Source organism: Zonotrichia leucophrys, chromosome 1A (assembly GCF_028769735.1).
Source record: "Zonotrichia leucophrys gambelii isolate GWCS_2022_RI chromosome 1A, RI_Zleu_2.0, whole genome shotgun sequence".
NCBI classification, from domain to species: Eukaryota; Metazoa; Chordata; class Aves; order Passeriformes; family Passerellidae; genus Zonotrichia; species Zonotrichia leucophrys.
This window is the reverse complement of record NC_088170.1, coordinates 50,145,063-50,163,921: the sequence shown is the minus strand read 5'-3', so window position 1 is coordinate 50,163,921 and position 18,859 is coordinate 50,145,063. Positions and strand designations below refer to the sequence as shown.

The following is an 18,859-nucleotide window of genomic DNA, read 5'->3' as shown; positions in this document are numbered from 1 at the left end:
TACAAGGCTCTGCAGTGGAAAAAAATGTGGCTGCTGTGCAAGTGGAAGAAACCAAATGTTTGGAGGAAAATAACACAAATGTTACAAGCAGTGCACAAGGGATGACATTGGTTCTCTTTTTCATGCTATGTTTTGATAACTGGGAATGCAGAAGCTGATTTAAATAGACAACTCATCTAAATCCACTATAATCCTTTGTTAGTTTCTCTTAAAGCCCAAGCAATCCATAGGAGATGTAGAAGTACAACCTAATATATTTCCTTTTTTTTAATATTCTGTTCACAAAGCCAGTTAATTAATGAGAACAGGGAAAGAATGCAGTAAAATTGAGGTTAAAAAAAAAGTATGTTGTTAATCTCAAATGATTATTATTCCTTAATCATGTAGATAATTTCGTTGTGTTCAATTTCTCATCATGTAAGTCAGTTTTGCATACAAATAATTGTGTCTTTGGCTGGTCATTTCCACACACATTTGGTGCATTGACAAATACAACCAGAGCAATTACTCATACAAATTGAGCGTCCAGTTACATGCTCATGTATATAGTGCTTTTTGTTCAGAAAGGTATGTTTAAATCCCTTTGTAGGAGCCAGTAATCTATGCCAGTTACTCAGAGGGCACAGAAGGAACCTAATCCTCCCTCTCTTCCTATGGGCCACCTGTCATAGCCAGTGCAGAGGGGCCATTGGAGGGAGCCAGGGCTGACAGCAGTGCACAGCTCGCACAATGCCAGCCCTCTCGCTCCGCTCCTGCCTTTATGTGGGGATCAAAGTATGAAAAGGGGCCTCACACATGTGCCAGCATTTGACTTATGGGGTCTTGCAGAGGCCAGAGAGGGAACTCTGCCTCCTACCAGGCAGACACACATGGGGACCTTCCAGATACCTTCATTTTCAGATATCACACTTGTACTGCATGGCCTCACCTAGCTGATTTTAAGAATCAAAAATCTTCTTGAGAGGAATAATTGTTTATTCAGGTGTGGCCATACGATGCTAGTCATTTTTAAGCTGGATTTTCTTTTAGAACTCTATTTTTATAAAAAGACCCCAGAAAGGGTATTATCCTTACACTTAGGGCTTCTGCTGGCTTCCTCCTCCTCTGTAAACCCAGACCTGAGAATTGGCCCTTCTGTTTTCCAGTCTGTGGAAACAAGCTATTGTGGAATTGGAGGGAAAGCCCTGCAGCATTAGTTTTAAGTCAGCATTACTTTTGAGATACCTCTTAAATAGCAATCAGAAGGATAACTACTAATCAGTAGGAAAGCTAATATGGCATAGTAAAATACAACTTTATGGAGGAAAAAAAAGCATATTTTAATACCAAATTTTTTTCATAGGGGCTTTAGTGTTTTTTTCACTAAGAATCAAAATCCTGGTGCAGACGTTTGCACGCCTGTGTTTCCCCATGAATGCAATGAAACTATATGTACATGAAAAGGTGTTTTTGTAAATGCTTGCAGAATCAGTTTAAATTTTCCATGAGACTTCTCAAAATACACAATCTCCTCTTTGCCAAATTTGCTGTTTCTTTTAAAGAAGATGTTTTTAAGGGAGAGAAAATGCTTTGCATTTTTTTCATTTAAACAAAACAATTTCTTTATAACCATGTGAAATTAAAATGTTACCTTTATAATAGACTGATTATGCAAATGGTGCACCTTCCTCCCTGGCTTATGTATTTAATTTCCTAAGAAAATATGGGGATGATGATCTAGCCATGGATACAAGTAGGTTTTATTCCAAAAGTATTTTAATGATATTTTAATTTTGTAATTCCATACCCCAGTGATGAGCCTTGCAGTATTTAGAGAAGAACTTACAGGCAGTGAAATTTTCCAACATGCTTTTTCATTTTGTGGTGGACACTGAATAAGGAGCTCCTGTGTTCCTCACAATAGCCCCCTCCAGCTCATCTCTCCTTTTCATTGCATTGTTACAACCATGCTGTAGTTGAAATGACTCCCTCCAGGATGCAAGGGAGGGGAAGGAGGTGGAGAGGAGAGCAAACAGAAAACTGGATGGATTTTGTTATTGTATGGTTAGTCTCTAGCATCTGTTCTCATCTTTGAAACATTAATGCCTTGGCAGGACAGCAACTCAGTAAAACTAGTGTAGTGGATTGAGGCTGGTTTCTTGGTTTTGGTAATATAAGTTCATTTAATAGTCTCTAATGCTAAGAAATGTTCTGTGACAAAAGCCAAAAGGAGAATAAACATAACTCAAGTATTACAAATGTACTGATTTTCCCTGAGATTTATGCCAAACTGTTGCGTTGCAAAATGCTGTTCAGAAACTTAGGTGTACCTTGCCTGTAGGAAAATGCGTAATATTAGTGGCAACATTAAACCCACTGCAATCTTTCAGCAGCAAAATATTTAAATCACTGCAAATTAAGGCAATTTCACTAAGTGCTTCGGGCAAATATTGCCTGTGGGAGCCATGCATGTCATTCATAAAACAGGTTCTTCATCATCTTGGAAACAAATAATATATTTTAACATTTAACATTTGCCTCCCTGTTAAATAGACACTGTGATACTGTTTTACTGTTCAAGTGGGGAAAACAAGGCTGTTTCTTCTTTATCTGAATTTATTGCTATGCAGAAGAGCCTGGCGGTAGGACCCACCTACCAGTGAATAGTAAGGGACAACCTGCACCTGTGGGATTAGGTGCAGCAGCAGGAAGTAAGAGCACTTGCACTATATAATTAACAAGGATTTTAAATTTTTTTTCCCCAAACAGCATGTTCATCTTGCCAGGTTAACTAGTGATTAACCCTAAAAAAGAATGTGCTGAAGCCTACACCCTTATTTAAACTCATTCACTCGCCAGTGTATTCAGTTACTTGTGTAACCAGTGACAAAGTAACCCTATTTACAACTCTTAATTTCCTGGTATTTTATTTGATGTCTTTGTGTTTCCAGTTTCTCTATTCATCTCTTTGTCTGGTTCTCTTTCATTTTCAGATAGGCAAAACAGCTTGTCTGCTGTTCTGAATAAAACAAACTTAAAATAACTTTCTATCTATCATAAAAAACCCACCTTTTTTCCTGGGGAAACTTTCACACAATATTTTTTTTTTATACTTACCTGGATAACGTACCAGGTTACATTTTTCTCCCAAAGATGTGCAAATAACTCTCATTAACTTCAGCAGATGTTCTGCCAGAGATTCAGAGAAGATTTTTTTATGGAGTATGGCTGTGGAGACTGGAATGCTTTAGTCTTTTCAATTAAATGCCCCCTGTGACAATTATTTAAAATATATCTCTGTTTCTATTTGTTTGTTTTCTAAAGCACATGAAAGTTCTTGTTGTTTGTTTGTTTGTTTAATTCTGTGTTAACTTGGGTTTTTTCTGACGCTTAATAATTTAAAGCAGATCAATAAAGAATAGTGTTGTCAAAGGTTTCCAAATATTACATAATCCCTATAAAAAAAGTTAAAACATTAAATATACAGCATTAATACTATTTTGATTTTTATAATAGTTTTCTTTTTCCCCATGTTTGGAGGAAAACAAATAAATTCAATTCATGCAATATGAAAAGATAATGAAGAATTTGATGTTCTGTTGGTTCATTCAGTGTTTAATGTGTACTTTGCCCACTATGAGCAAAGATGATTAACCTTCAGTGATTTTGGTGAGGTTTAAACAGACATACTTCAGAGTATTGATAATCTGCCTTACCCAGACTTACTTCCACTGAAGTCAGACACTGTTTAAAAGGAAAATTAATTTTTTTTTCCACAGTAATTTCAAAGATAATTATCCTGCACACATTAAGAAGGATGAAGTGTTTAAAAGAACTGTAATTCTAATTGGTAAATGTCACCAGCTGTTGCAGTTACTCTTACTTGTGTATATTCTTTTAATGATTACACTCCTGTGCCACAAGCTACATGAAAATATATTCACTAGGTGTGAAATTCCCATATGTCACAGCTTCAAGACTAGGTAAACATCTCAAAGATAAGGGAGTTAATGCTGATAGGAAATGTTACTTTTTTTGCTTTGGCTGTCTGCAAGATGAACATTTTTTATTGAACTTAGTAAAAGAAAATATTGTATTAATTGCAGAACCACTAAGTTTTAGAATTCAGTGGAAGATTCATTAATACACTTGAATGTATATCTTCAAGAACTACAGAGAGCCTTTCATTTACTAGATTATCTCCTTCACCTATCTCTGGAGATTTCAAAACATTTACATATTTTTAAAATATTTCAAAATATCTTTCCATTATTCCTCCAATTCAACTCTAGTCTAATTCCTATAAATTCTGTATAAGGTTTAAGAAAGTTCATAAGGTTTCAACACTGATTGTATTCTCTTGTGTCATCACAAATGAGTATGCTAAGGTAAAATATGGAGTTTTCTGTTTTAAATCTGCTTCATTTTCTGATTTATCTTAAGAATTTCTATCACATTTTAGTTAAGGTACTTTTTTATGAAGAAGATTTTTTAATTTCTGCAAATCAGGTTTTCCAACAGAAAATGTTTTGTCTATTGAAGTCTTAGATTTTTTATTCTATGCTTAGGATTTAGGTGTTTAATGCAGATATAAATATCAGTGGTCCTGCTTTCCTCTTAAGAGTTTCATCTAAACATATATAGATGGGATAAGTTTTTGCAATGAGCTTTCATTGCCTCTGGAATGACCAGTCCAAATGTAGGAGATATTTCAGTTTTTCACTCTGAGTTTTGGAAATGCTACAAGCATGTAAGCTGGCCATCATTCTACATTTAATGGCTACTTTTGAAAAATGAAACTGCCATATATGCACGTGTATAAATGAAAAATAAAATCTTTTTATTTTGGAACATATTCCTCTATATTTTGGTGGTAGATTCAGGGTAAAAAGAGTTGAACCTCATAAGCCAGGAGGTTTCACTCACTGCAGCTTTGAGGAAAGAATGTTGTCATCCTGTTACTGTAATAAGATGACAGCAGTTTCTGGACAAGTTTTAGTATGGACATGTTGCACCTCTCCTTCCCTCTTGTGCTCAGACCTGTTCATATAAATTACAAAATATTACATACAAGATAATAAGAAATAAGAAAAAAAAGTTGAATACCCACTTGCAGACTAGAAAGGAAGCCTAAATATAAAATAATATATTAATATTTTAACTATATGAGCATGTTCATGCATACAGCTTTTAAAGTATGCTAAATATTTTACTGTGTCGTTCATGTCCTATTTTCAGACAATAACAGTTTCTAAGAAATAGATACGTCTTATGCTTGGGAATTCAGGGGCTGGGTATAACTGCTTTTGTCCTTCTTCCTTAGAACTATTAATTATTCTATCTTAGCAAAATCTACATCCTCTACAAATTTTAAGGCCCATGTTAAAACTATAATACTATACTAGATGCTATAATACTATAAAACTGATTACAGAGCTTAACGTTCTTTTGCATGCCAAGAACGTTATAAACCATTGTTTGGGAGTAAGTAATACTTTAACAAGCTCGTTCATATAGAGGGCATTTGCAGAAGACTTCTCAAAGTGCCTGTGTGCATTCCTGGTTCCAGTTAGAAAGAAGGGAACTCCTTAGCATCTTTGCATACACTGCCAGGAAAGGGCAGGTTGCAGGCTGTTAGGAGTGTTATTGTGGAACAACTTTTCATGAGTACAGAGATCCAGAAATCACAGCTGGATTCTGGAGCAGTTCAGAGGAGAGAGCAGTTTCAGCCACCACTGTGCCCGCACACCTGTGGTACCACATACACACAACATGTCCTAGGGGGTGTGGTATAGAAATTATGCCTGCTCTGCTATTCGTACAGAACTTCTATTGGTACAGGAAGGGAAAAATTTTGGTCCTTGTTCCTCCCCTAGCCGTCCTCTGGGCTGACTGCACCAGTGCAACAGTTTACAAATTATGAGCACGCAGGACTACACTCAAAACTGCCTTTTTCTGCCATTGCTCTCAGGGATGTGCTTGAGCTTAGTTTGAATTGCAGTTAGTTGAAGCTAACGTCAAACACAAAATTCAGCTTTACACTGGAAGTAAATTAGAAGAAATCTTAGGCAGTGAGAAAGGAGCTGAATGCTTTTTTAAGTGTTTTCTGAATGTGATAGCAGGATTTGGATCTCCACACTTGGGCTGGAGTGGCTATCTGTGAAAGCCTCACTATCAAAAACAGGGGAAGATGTCCGAGTTTGGCACTGATGTTTCCAGAGCCAAGACTCGATTCAACTGCATATGGCAATGTAGATTTATGACTCAGAACTTCCATAAATTAAAACATGTAGAACTACCTTGATAGTGAAAGTTCGTGAACATGTTAACTAACCAGAATTCACAGAAGGTGAATTACAGTTTGTACATCTATGAACATTGTAACATTTGTTTTCATTATGCTTAAGTCTCAGTTTTTGAGGGGTTTGTTCTGTTCCCATTACTTTCTCCCCTCACTTTTTTTCTTCACAGAAACCAGGAATGGATCTAGCAGACACCTACATTATGTTTGTTCGGCAAAACCAAGATATCCTTCGAGAAAAGGTCAATGAGGAAATGTACATAGAGAAGTTATTTGATGTAAGTAACTAGCCTTGCAAGGTGTGCTTGCATCACTACTACATCAGGAGGGATAAGCTGGACTTCGATGGTGTTCAGCAAGCTGTTTAGATGTTCTTCTCTGTTGATAAATTTTTTTTGCTCATATTTTCTGTGTGAAACTTAAGTGCTAGAGGACAAATAAAATTGGTCGAATACTATTATTTGAAACAGCAATTTTTCCCACTGTGAGTAGTCCAATTATATTCCATCTTTTGATTTTAATTTGTTAATGGAGAGGATTGGATTGGTGTGGTTTGTGGATTCCACTGCTGACCAAATTTTGCTAAATTAAGAAAATTAAGAATTAATTACATATCCCTGCCTGCTGGTATATAGAAGGAGTACACAGATGCCAGGTACATCTGTGGGTTTGGCTGGTACTTCTGCAAAATGACTTTTAGAATTTTGTTTTATGGATTTCCAGTTTAAGACTTCTAATTTCTTGAAGTTGACATTTATAAACATTTACTGAATTTTCAAACTCATTTTCAAATTTCTAATCTGACTTCTGCAAGTTCAGAGTGATCCTCATCCTCAAGGTGCACACAATAATTTTCTTCAGCTTTGATAACTTCTGCAGCCTTCTTCCATTCATTCCTTTGCCCTCATTCCTCATCTTTTTGTTAGAAATGATCACATTTCAGTTCATTCAAGTTCTGACTACTAATTTATGTCTATTATGTCCTTTTCTTAATTGGCTGAAGGGGAAGCTGTAGGCAGCTGAAATAGTACCTTCTGTATAAATTTAAAGCACTACACATGTAAAATATATGTAAAATAAAAGCTATTTAACTATAAGCTGGGCTCAGTTTATGTGACAGTTATCTCAATCACAATTACATAGGAATTTGAACAGGAAAAGAAGTCATTTCTAGCACTGTGAAATGGAATTTATTACAAAACTAATTCTGGATCGTAATATAGACTTTGAAATGTATTTATTTGTGTCATCTCCTAAGTATTTTAGGAAGCTTTGCTGGCAGTTTAATTTAATTATGCAAGTTACAGCTAATGTTTTCATAACAGCAATTCACAGCCTTTACTGTGACACTACAGTTGTGGCAGTCACAGAAGGTCCCATAACATAGACTCTCAGCCATGGTATGTCATGTCAGTGTTTGTTGTTTGTTAGGCTGGCTGGTCAAAATAAGACTTAACTCTCAGATTTTATATTTCCAGACACTCCCAGGCATCTTTACAAAACAAAAAAAAAAAAAAAGTATCATCTGTTTTAATAAGCTAAGTGCTAATATGTGTGAAAAGAATGATTTTATAAAAGCTTTGATGCCCTGCAGGGGTAGAAAAATTATCATCCATCCAGCTGGCACCTTCACAAAGTACTAAAACCGTATTAGCAACTTCTGCTTCAGTTTGCTTTTGCGATGAATCTGCAAGCATATGTTTCATTTTCAAGTTTCTATTTTTTTGTTTTTCTTTGGGGTTATTTTTGCTTATGTTGTCATTTCCTGAATGTTAATAAAATTATCTGCCTAAGGCCAAATCTAACTCTCACTGGAGAGACCGCATTGACTTTTTGGAGGTAGTGGGATGGGACTGATTTCGCTGTGCCAATGTGGGGCACTGGCCAAGGCCTGGGCATGGTCTGGGAACTGTCACGGGATCCAGCACAATTCCTGGCATGATTTTGGCTCAGCACTAGCACACGGACAGGGCTTCAGTAGGGCTGGATTAATATGGGTTCAGGACCTCTTCTGCATTTCATTTCAGCAATTAAGCTTTTCAGCACTAGAAAACATCTCCTGTATGGACACAAGTTCTGATACAGCACTTGCCTTTGAGTTTGCAAATCCTTTTCTATCCCCTTTTACTCAGTAGTATACATTGTATGCTGCTGTGACCAATGCTAGTATCTCTAAGAAAATAAAAAATATATACATAATGTGTATTTTTTGTATCAGATACCTATTTGTGTCTTTATTTTTCTTTCTACATGCTGGTATCACATTTCTGTGTAACATCACACTTGGAGATATTATTGACTGGACAGATGCAGCATTAAAAAAGCATTAACAAATAGGGAAGCGCATAGCATGCAGAAATGTAAAACAAAGTCATCTCACTCTGTTAATTCGCCTTTCCTGACATTAATTCAGATTTAGAGCATTATGACTGAGCAAGATTTTGCAAATTAGTTTTGAAGGTTTTTTTAGATTATTGTTATTATTATTATTTAGGAAAACCTAGGTACTCTTTTTATAAATTCAAATATGTCAAGTTATATCTCAATAGAAAGAATAAAATATATTAACTTTTTTATGTAAATGTACTTGAAGCCATTGGACTGGCTAGAGCTGTAGATCACAGTTGCTTTCCTCTTAAAACACATTGAATTAGTATCAGCTAAGTAATCATCAGCATATTGAAAGAGGAAAAGTACACTTTCCTCTGCTCCAGCCAGGGAAATACCTCATCCAGAATAACAAAAAACCCTGACTTTTCTGTGTGCTAGAGGTCTTAGTTATAAATATAGAGAAGATCAGCCCTGAGACACTATTTTATCCCCACAAAAATGTATCAATGCAAACTGTTTATGTCCAGATATCACTGACTTGATCCCGGGCTGCTATATGCTAACAGCTATTAGGGTGACCGAGTGAACAGCTTGTCTGTCTCACAAGTTATGTGCATAACAACGATAATTTAAATTTAAGAATAATATTGATACAAGTACAAGTGCCTGACAGTGAGTCATAATATGTTAAAGCTAGGAGTTGTAACATTTTTAATCCAGCTGAGTAGTTTCAAACTGGAGAGAAGACTAAAAATATGTGGTGTTTTATGGCAGTGTTTGGTAATCCTATAAACGCAGTGCCCTGCTATACAAAATATGAAAATGAGGAGAATGGAACTTCAGTTTGTGATATGAACCCTTCAATATGAAAGAGGTTCAAATCTATGGGGACTTTGAATGGGCTGGTAGTTTTTTCAGCACCATTTTTAAACCATTTATATCTTGTGCTTCAGTGTATCTGCTGATCATGCAGCAGAACCAATGTGGATTTTTTTTTTCCTCCGTTTCCACTGAAAAACCCAACTCCTGGACACATTTCATTATTTCCTCCTCCAGAAGGACTACAGACAGCAGGCAGAGTGATATGTCAGGTGCTCCTGGTAGCATTGGTCTCTCCCAGGTCGGTGTGCTGCCTTCCTCTTCTCAAAACAAGTCGCCAGGTTTGAAGGCACAAAGATTTTTCACTTGGTCAGTTTATCAAAGACATGGGAATTTTTGCCTCCCTTTGCAGTATGGGACATGGTCTTCTTCCTAAAATCAGCTGAGAATTTTGCTTGTCAAATTCCTTCTGTCACAGGGATTCAGGACATTTGTCTCCTACTCTCATGCAGTAACAGCTTATAGCTGAGGGCACAGGAGGGATGGAGAGTAGTGTTTATTTGTTTTTAACATCACAATTCTTAAAGAGCACTTGAAACGTTTATAATCTGTTGCATATGATTAAGCTCTGCAGTAGCTCTGGGTTAATGTTTTAGAAACAGTGTTTAACATTAGTTTTGGTTTTTTTTGTAAATAATTTTTAAAATATTTGTTTTCAGAAAAGGCAGTAAATCAAGTTGGTGAGTGGAGAAATTAAATATTTAGAATGTAATTGTACAAAACTAGAATAAATAGAGAATATTACTAAGTATTATTAATGCCTCTCTTATCTATAAAGACAATCCGTTTCATGGATAATGTAAGAGCATCTGTGCAGCCTACCAAAAAACAGTGCTGTGTATCTGATCACAAAATTATCAGATTTTAAAAATACCCAACTATGAAATTCCCATGGGATCTGGTTCTACCTTTTCAAAATCAATAGGCCTTTTACCATTAACTTTAATAAATGCAGTGCTGTGTCCATAAACATGCCAGGTTTTTTCCATTGGTTAGACTTAGATTCATGTTTCTACTAGAATTTTTAAGATGGGACTAATAAATCTTAAGGATTTTAAAAAATATCAGACTTGTAAATTAAAAACTACTTCCTTTAAACAAAATTGGATTTTGTTGACAAACCTCTTGGAAAAGCATTTTTTTTAATTTTGCTTACAGCTTTTGTAAAAGATCAATGCAATACTTACTTTCTGTAGTAATGTCTAGTTCCTAAGTGCCACCTGGGTAGATTCTCACTTTGTTGTACCTGTGATTTGCATGTGAAGTATGGACATTTTTGCTTCAGATTCCTTCTTGGTGTGTTTGCCATTGAGAGCATTATCTAACAGGTTATTTTGTGTCTGTTGTGGAAAACTGATGGTGTAAACAGATGTGTGATTACAGTTTTATTAAGTCTGTATGTGCAATGAAATCTTTATGCAATTAGTGATTGCTGCTCTGAGAAATAAAAAATAGTTTCAGAGAACAGCTCTAATGCATCAGTGTTCAGCCATTGATACAACTGAAAGAGCTTCCGATTTTGTTAGGCCATAATTTCTGGGAAACCTCTTCCCACGTGTACCATAAACACATAAAATAGTCAGAGTGCACATCCTGGAAAGGTCAGCACTGGCAAAGTGATGCCCAGAGTTATCTTGTGCCAGATGGCACCTGTGAGCAGATGTTGCCCATCTCCTCTGGTGCTAAACTGGTGTGGTGGGATGCAGTATTCCTGCTGATTTTGCAGGGACTGCCCATGAGGGAGGACTTCATGGAGGGTGTGCCCTCGTTCATGGTGGCAATTCAACAAGCTGAGCAAGAGTTGTATATGGCAGGGAACTCATACAACTGTCTTTGGAGTGCAGAAAGACTGAGCGTCTTCATAACGCATTTAAAAGCTTAAGCACTCCATATTTACATTGCTGGTTTTGGCTTTTGTATTTCAAAAGTTCAGATGTAATGGGATATTCTTTTTCTGTTGAAAAACTGCTTGTATTTTGCCTGGAATGTTTATTAAATGCTAGTGGTGTTCCCATATTCCAACCATTATTTTCATTTTCTATTAGTAGCGGGGATAGAACAATTCAAGTTCAATGATGTACTTGAGATTATTTGAGGTCTTAATTATTCTTCAAAGGTTATTATGATACATGCTCTGCTCAGTGGCTAAATGGAGATATGAAGTACTCTCTGACTAATTTTTGTTTGCCAAATGCTTTATCCAATTGCCTAATTTCTATAGATTTTCTGACCTATTACAAAAAAAAGTGTTTAAAAATCTGCAAATTGTGGTGTTACACAGCTGAGAGGAACACTTAATTTAAATTGAGTTTTCAGTAGTAGCAACTCCTTCTGCTGCTTATGGCTAACTCAGAAGTACTATTTTTGTAGTATTTAGTAGTCAGCAATGTTTTTCTAGAAAATTTCAATTGTGGAATTTTTTTCCTTATTCTCAAATTACTTCCTGTCACGCTAATTTTAATAAGTAATCTTCACTTTTGTTGTTATGTAATTATTTGCAAGTGTGTGATTTGACAAAAGGTCTACTTGGTTAAAGGCCACATTTGAATCAAAAGCTGTGTTTGTATTAACCTCTGCGAAACATGAGAGGACCGTGCCTAATTACTTAAAAAAATACTCAACAAAAATGGATTGTAGCTTGTTGATCTTCTTATTTCTTTGATAACTCAGAGTAATCTTCAAGAAATATGTGGGCTTCTTTCTCAGATTCTTGAAATTTGATCACAGTGCAAAATTGTCCTTTGGCGCAAACCCAGAAATACGCATCTTTGCATGATGCACCTGGACATATGTGGCAGGTCTGGTAGAATCAGCTAATTAACAACACAGGCTTAAACAGGCACCTCATCTGGCAGTGTAGTTAGTTGCCTGATGGTGCTCAGCAGGATTTGGTAGTGCTTTTTATTTTTCTATCCTAATGGTCTGCTGCCCACCTAATTTTGCCTTATTGTCAGCCACTACTTACCGCAGCTTGAGGCCCTCCCAGGAGGCTAAATTATTATCAAAGGATTAGGGAGATGTAGCCTTGCAGCTCTGACATTTCTGATTACTTGTCTATGCCAGAACAGTAATTAGCTGTGACTAATTAAGAAAAATGTTCCTGCCATAGAAAACCATTTAAAAGAACCGAGAAGTAGAAAAGCAATTGAAAAGCTGAGCAGTGCTCAGATTTGCCGATGCTCTTTAGATTTTCACCAAAGTCTTAACTCATCTTTAATTACGTCTCTTACTTTATAGGGGAAATAGAAAGCTCGTGATATGAAAACCACTCTGTAGTTGTCTCGTGATCTAACAGAAATTTTTGTCATTTTGAAACAGTTTTTTCTCTTTTGGTAAAAGAATTTTAAAGAAAACTGTAGGCAGTGTCACTGAAAAAGTAAGTTATATTGACATGATCAAATAAATATAGGAAACTCTTCTGCAAGATAGAAGCAACATCTTGCAAAGTTACTGTTCAAAGTCTTTTTAAAGTTCACTAAATTATTCCTCATGTTTTCAAATAGACACCTCATTTTTTCAAGGTAGCAATCTCTAGAAAAGAAAAAAAAGTTCATTTGAAATCTGAAAAAATGTAGCCTCCCTCTGTTTTCATTTAGTGTAGAAGTTTTCTTTGATTTTTTTTTCTGGATTATGCTGAGAAAAAGAGTGCCCACTCTTAGAGGGTGCTGATTATGCTGCTATGACTGCAGCAAAGCTCAGTTCTGTTGAAATCAGCACAACCACAACATACTTAAAGTAAAGCATGTGCTTCAGAGTTTCCTGCTTCAGGATCAGAATATTCAGCACTTTGAAAGCTGTTTTATACTGCAGCTGATAGTGTTTTCTCTAGAGAAACACAATGACATAATATGACTGTATTTATATGGCTTTGATATGATGCACTTTCACATGTCTTCATTCTTTATGTCATTCTTAATTCTTGAATTTCCATTTTGTTTTGTACCACACAACCCAAAAATATACAAAAATTATTTTCCCAAGACATTAAATATGCCATAGTCCAGTCTGCATTTAGTATTCATGGAATGAATGTCTGACACCTTTTTCACACTAATTCAATCATATTAAATTTTTCCAGCTGGGAAGTAAGAAACTATGAAATGGATATTTTGATATCTTGCTAAAAGTGCTCTCTGGGTATAAAAGGAAAATAGAAGATTATTTTTAGGCCACTAAAACTCATAGCCTGATATTCAGAATTCCTTATACTGCGCCACCCCCTAAGTTCCCTGAGTTGTGTGAGAAGCTCACTTTTTTAGAAAGGAAATAAAGAACAATGAATAAATTCCTTATAAAAAGAAATTTTAAATGGATGTTACAAGTCACAACAGGAAAAATGAGGGGGAAAAAAATCCTAAACTTAATATTCTAAAACCCATCTGATTTTTTTTTTTTTCCCTGAGGGAAGTTTTTCAATCAAATAGAACCACAAGGTGGTTTTGCTTGTTTCTTTGGAGAGTGTCTATAATACTGGGAGCTTCCAGTACAGTTTCCTCATATGCATTTCTGGTATATACTGTTCATTCATTTATTAACTTAGTTATTATGGATCTATCCATCACTCACAATATCCATTCACTAAAAACAATAACAATTCTATCTAATAAAAGAGAGCTCCTTCCAACATCCAGGCCCAATTTAGTCCTTTAACCTTTTTATCCCACTTAGGCATAAAGTAGCAGCATCTCATTCCAGGCACTGCACTTATTCTTCTTACCTAGATGGCTTGAAATGTGTCTAGCAACTTAATAGAATCAATTGAGCATGGACAACTATAAAAATATAAAATAGCACTGAAACTTCAGATGAGGCTGTCAGTAAGTGTTAACTGTGGCTGCAGCTTTCACATTCTACACAGTCAAGAGAAATCAATAAGGATTGTACCATTTGTATTGTCTTACCTAATGTTTGTTCACCATGAAGTGCCAGGCACAAGCACCATCTAGGGAATATTGATTTCTTGATGTACTGTAATTCACACACGTATAAACAGCAGGAGAACCTTGTGGCTTCTCAAACCTTACTTGCAGGTTTGATGTTTATACTTGTATTTCATTTGGGTCAAGCTTATTTGAAAAAGGAAGATAAAACAAAACTCTTCATAAGTGTTCACAAATAGACACACAACCACATTGTTGATCACATTACAAGGAAAATAGTACCAGAAACCATAAGAATAATCTGGTTTTACTATAACGAGTCAGGTATAACACAAAGAGGTTGCTATGTTACAAATCAGAATAGATAAGCATGCTGCAGAGTGCTCTGACACAGATTTGTCAGTGGAAAGTGCTTCTTCACCTCTTCAGTATGGGAAACCAAAGCTTTAGTGGTGGTTTAAATGTGCAGAAGTGTTGAACTGTACAGATATTATTTTCTTTAAATAATTTTCAGGTGTTTCAAGGTATATTTTCTTAATTTACATTGCATTGACTTTCTTTTGCATTATACTGCACTTAAAGAGCAAGGGGAAAAAAGTAAAAATAATACAGATAAAAATCGGCTCAAAAAACCACCCCAACACAGCTGTAAAATTTACATAGCTGAAAGAGTGTTCATGGGCAACAGGGTCTGGGATGGAAAGGAGCAAACCAGGCACCTGCCAGTCCAAGGACATTTCATCCAAAGAGAAAGGGGAGGAGAGAAGCAGGAGGGAGGTAGAAGGCTGGACCTCTGCTCCACATTAGGGCAGTGTAGTGCCCAGTTGCTGTGGTGTAAGAGCTGCAGCAGTGTGCACCTCCCTGTCAGCTTCACAGCTACATCCAGCTCTGCCACATGGCACTGCAGTAACATAATGAGTCAATGGAGGAGTCAAGATTGATGAGGTGGAAAGAAATGAGCTGCCTGTAAATATTCACTCAGAACAACTCAGGATGGTTTAAATATGGTAATAAAAAATATGTACTTGACCTCACTCCACAGGGAGCAGGGAGTCTTAAGTAGAAGATTCTAGGACAAAATGTACTAAAGTGAGTGTAAAAGCTACAGCACAGATTCTGGCCAGTTTCAGCCTATCTCACTTTTGGTAGTGAAATGAAGAATATTCTTACTTAAGGGAGAAGCTAACAGGAGATCTCCTGTGGTCCCTTTGATGATATCTCACTCCAGGGAGTGAGAAGTCCCCAGGGAGTTCTGGATGAGTGGCCTAAAGGAGAGATGGGGGTCTTGATTGCATACCTTGCAGGCAGAGTGAACCCAGACCTTTAGCCTTACTAAGGGCCACAAGGATGATACAAGGGCTGGAGCATCTCTCCTGTGAAGACAGGCTGGGAGAGCTGGGGTTGTTCAGCCTGGGGAAGAGAAAGCTCCAGGGAGACCTTAGAGCAGCCTCCCAGTACAACAAGGAGGCTTATAAAAAGGGAGAGAGACTTTTTATAGGGGTATGTACTGACACAACAAGGGACAGTGGTTTTAAACTGAAAGAGTGTAGGTTTAGATTAGATGTTAAAAAGAAAGTACTTAGAGGGTAGTGAGGCATTGGAACAAGTTGCTCAGAGAGGCTGGAGATGCCTCATCCCTGAAAGTGTTGAAGGTCAGGTTGGATGGGACCTTGAGCAGTTTGGTCTGCTGGATTGGCAGGAGGATTGGAACTAAATTATCTTTAATGCCACTTCCAATTCAAACCATTCTATGATTCTATAATGTTAGGCATTCACTTAGGAAAACTGCTTAGCATTTGTACAGCTAAATACATTTGTAGGGCTTTTGAAACTAGAGCCTGACAGCAAGAGGCAAGTGTTATAATGAGTAAAACTTGGTCATTTTGCATTATGTTAATTTGTTTATTTTGAGGATCCAAGCTGGCTTTCATTTCAGGGTCACTCAAGTGATGTTCTCAGTTCTGTGCCTTGGAGGATGTTTGTGGATATACCCAAATTGCAACACAACACAGTGTAGCAAGACTGACAGTGTTTGCTCCACAGAGTTTAGCACCAGAATAACCTATGGAAGTTTTGTTCACAGATGCAGTGTGTATCCAGAGTGGAGCTGTTTATGCTGTTAGTCTCTCACAGTCAGGAGCATCATGCCAGTACCTACTGTTTCAAATCAGAACAGTAACATTACATATGTCCAGATATGGAAGGAAGTTATATGTGTCTAATTTTGCAAACTTACAGTTTTTCAGCTTATCTGCCATATGTGAAGAAGCCAGAGAAACAAAAAAAGTTAAAAAGATTATAAAGTAGCATATATTGTAAATTGCTGTTTAACAACTAGTATGAAATACAGGCAAATATGAGTACTGTATATTTTGCATTAAAAGTGTATATTTATTTGTGATTTGGCAGCAGTTCTATAGCAACTAGACATCATCTAATTAGAAGCCAAAAATATAAGAAAATTACTTTCCTTCTAAAAGATAAGCTTTTCATACGATGATGTTCTTTGGTTTTTCAGAACTATATATCCTTTTTGATCAAGAATTTCAAAGATGCTTAATATGCTTTTAAATGAGTCATGGTTTTTCTTTTCTCCTCATTAATGATTTCTGAAAATTAATTTTGTTTCCTTTTATCATCAAAATATCTCCTCCAGCAACTGTTCACTTGTTGTCAAAAGTCTTTCTGAACAAGGTCTTTCCATCAAGGTTTGGGTCCCTTTTTCTGTTGAGCTCCTTTCCCCGATGGCTTTGGGAGTGGCAGTGAGAATCCTTCATTCAAATGGGCTGAAAAGAGACTGGCTAGAGACTAAAGTATTTGTTCTTAAGAAAAACAAAATGCTTTCTGAGCTTCCTGGGAGGCTGGAGTAATGGCACAAAAAAAGGAAAGGCAAAAGAAAGCCAAAGGAAGCATCCCACTGGAAGAAAGAAAAGCTCTCTTCCTTGGTCAAGTAGTGTGCAAGAAGCAAGTTCTTAAATCTACTAGAATCAGATTAAAAAAACAAAAGCAAAAACAAAAAATGGGGGTTGGAGGGTGGAAAGGGTAGGAAAAAATTAAAGGGGGGGGGTGGTGTGCAAGTACTAAAACAGAGTTTGTAATTTCAAATCACTAAACTTAGGAAATCTTGTATCAGAAGTTTGAGTGCTGAGGCAGACAGTGGTGTCTGATTCCTTTCTCACCTCTCCTTTCCTAATACATATACCTGTGACTTAAGCTAACATTTTTGCACATTCCTAAGACAAAGTTCAAAACATGACTTAGCATTCCAGGCCCAGAGGAGGAAGCAAAATATGGAAGCTGGATGAAAGCCTGAGATGTTTCCAGGAAAGTTCCTGGATAAATGGTGCCATGCATTGGAAGGGTGAGACACTGGTGAGGTGAAAGAGGAATGTGTCAGAGATTCAGGGAACATAGGAGCATTGCAGCAGAAATGAGTGACCAAGGAACAGGAAGACTTCTGGACAAGTCCTTGAATGAAAATGTAGGAAGGGACTTCAGCGAAATGGGGAACAGAGATAGAGTTTTTGCATTTGATACAATATTGATTTAGTCTTTGGCATTTTCCAGATCAAGGGTTTTTAAATATCTGATTTTTTTTTGCATAGGGAAAAGCTTCATTTGTTTGTTCTTCCTGCTAATCCTGTGGTTCCAACAAGGCAAACTCCATGGATTTTCCACTCATACTTACTTTAATTGTAATTCCTTTCAGTTTATGTTAAATAGAAGTTCCTAGGGGAAAAAAAAAGATGCAAAAGGAATAAATGTGGTGGCATCATGATGACTCCCCCCATGACTTGGGGGGTACTTTCAGAGTTACCAAGACTTCCCAGCTTTCAGAAGAGTGTATGAAGTCATCATTGCTGAGATAAAAATCCTCATTTAAGTGGATGATATCTATCTAATTTGAAAAATCTACCTGACTTGAAAATAAAGCTATAACTTCTAAACCTCTAAATATTTTCAAAAACACTACAAGTGACATTTGTGTCCCTCATTATCTTTAACATTCAACAAAGGCAATCAGTAAGACTACTCATATTTTGCAAAACGGGGAAATTAATTATGAAACTTAAATCAGGGCCTTTTTTTTTCAGCTTTTGCTGTTTGCATTTTTAAGAAATAATTAGTTTATTTTTTAAATATCCTGAAAGTTCCATGGTCTACTTGTAGTGCTGTCATAAACTTGAAGCAATATAATAGCATTGACCTTTAATAAAAACTAGGCATTTTAGCACTTAAATTTTAACATGCTCCTGTTTTGTCTTATATTAGCTCATTATTATTTTCTCATTTTAGCTTATGCTGCATTTAGTGTACAGTGTCTTTAGTGAGAAGTGTACTTTTTGTTACTGTTGCTGGTAGGGCAAGGAAAGCTGAAGGAAGTAGAAACATCCTGTTGTTGTCTGAGCTACTAAATTCCTGATCAATAGTGCGATAAAGGCTTCCCCAGGAACACAAAATGCAGTTCCTAGAAAAGCTGTTCCCCTGC

General features: G+C 36.5%; 1 protein-coding gene across 8 annotated transcripts in view; it reads left to right on the top strand.

The window, feature by feature from the left end:
• CADPS2 (calcium dependent secretion activator 2) overlaps positions 1-18,859 on the top strand; it is a 284,215-nt gene that overhangs the window by 256,291 nt on the left and 9,065 nt on the right. For all 8 annotated transcript variants that reach the window (XM_064702731.1, XM_064702734.1, XM_064702728.1 and 5 more), the window contains one exon: positions 6,451-6,558. In XM_064702731.1, the coding sequence (XP_064558801.1) occupies positions 6,451-6,558 (108 nt within the window). The remainder of the gene's footprint in view (positions 1-6,450; positions 6,559-18,859) is intronic.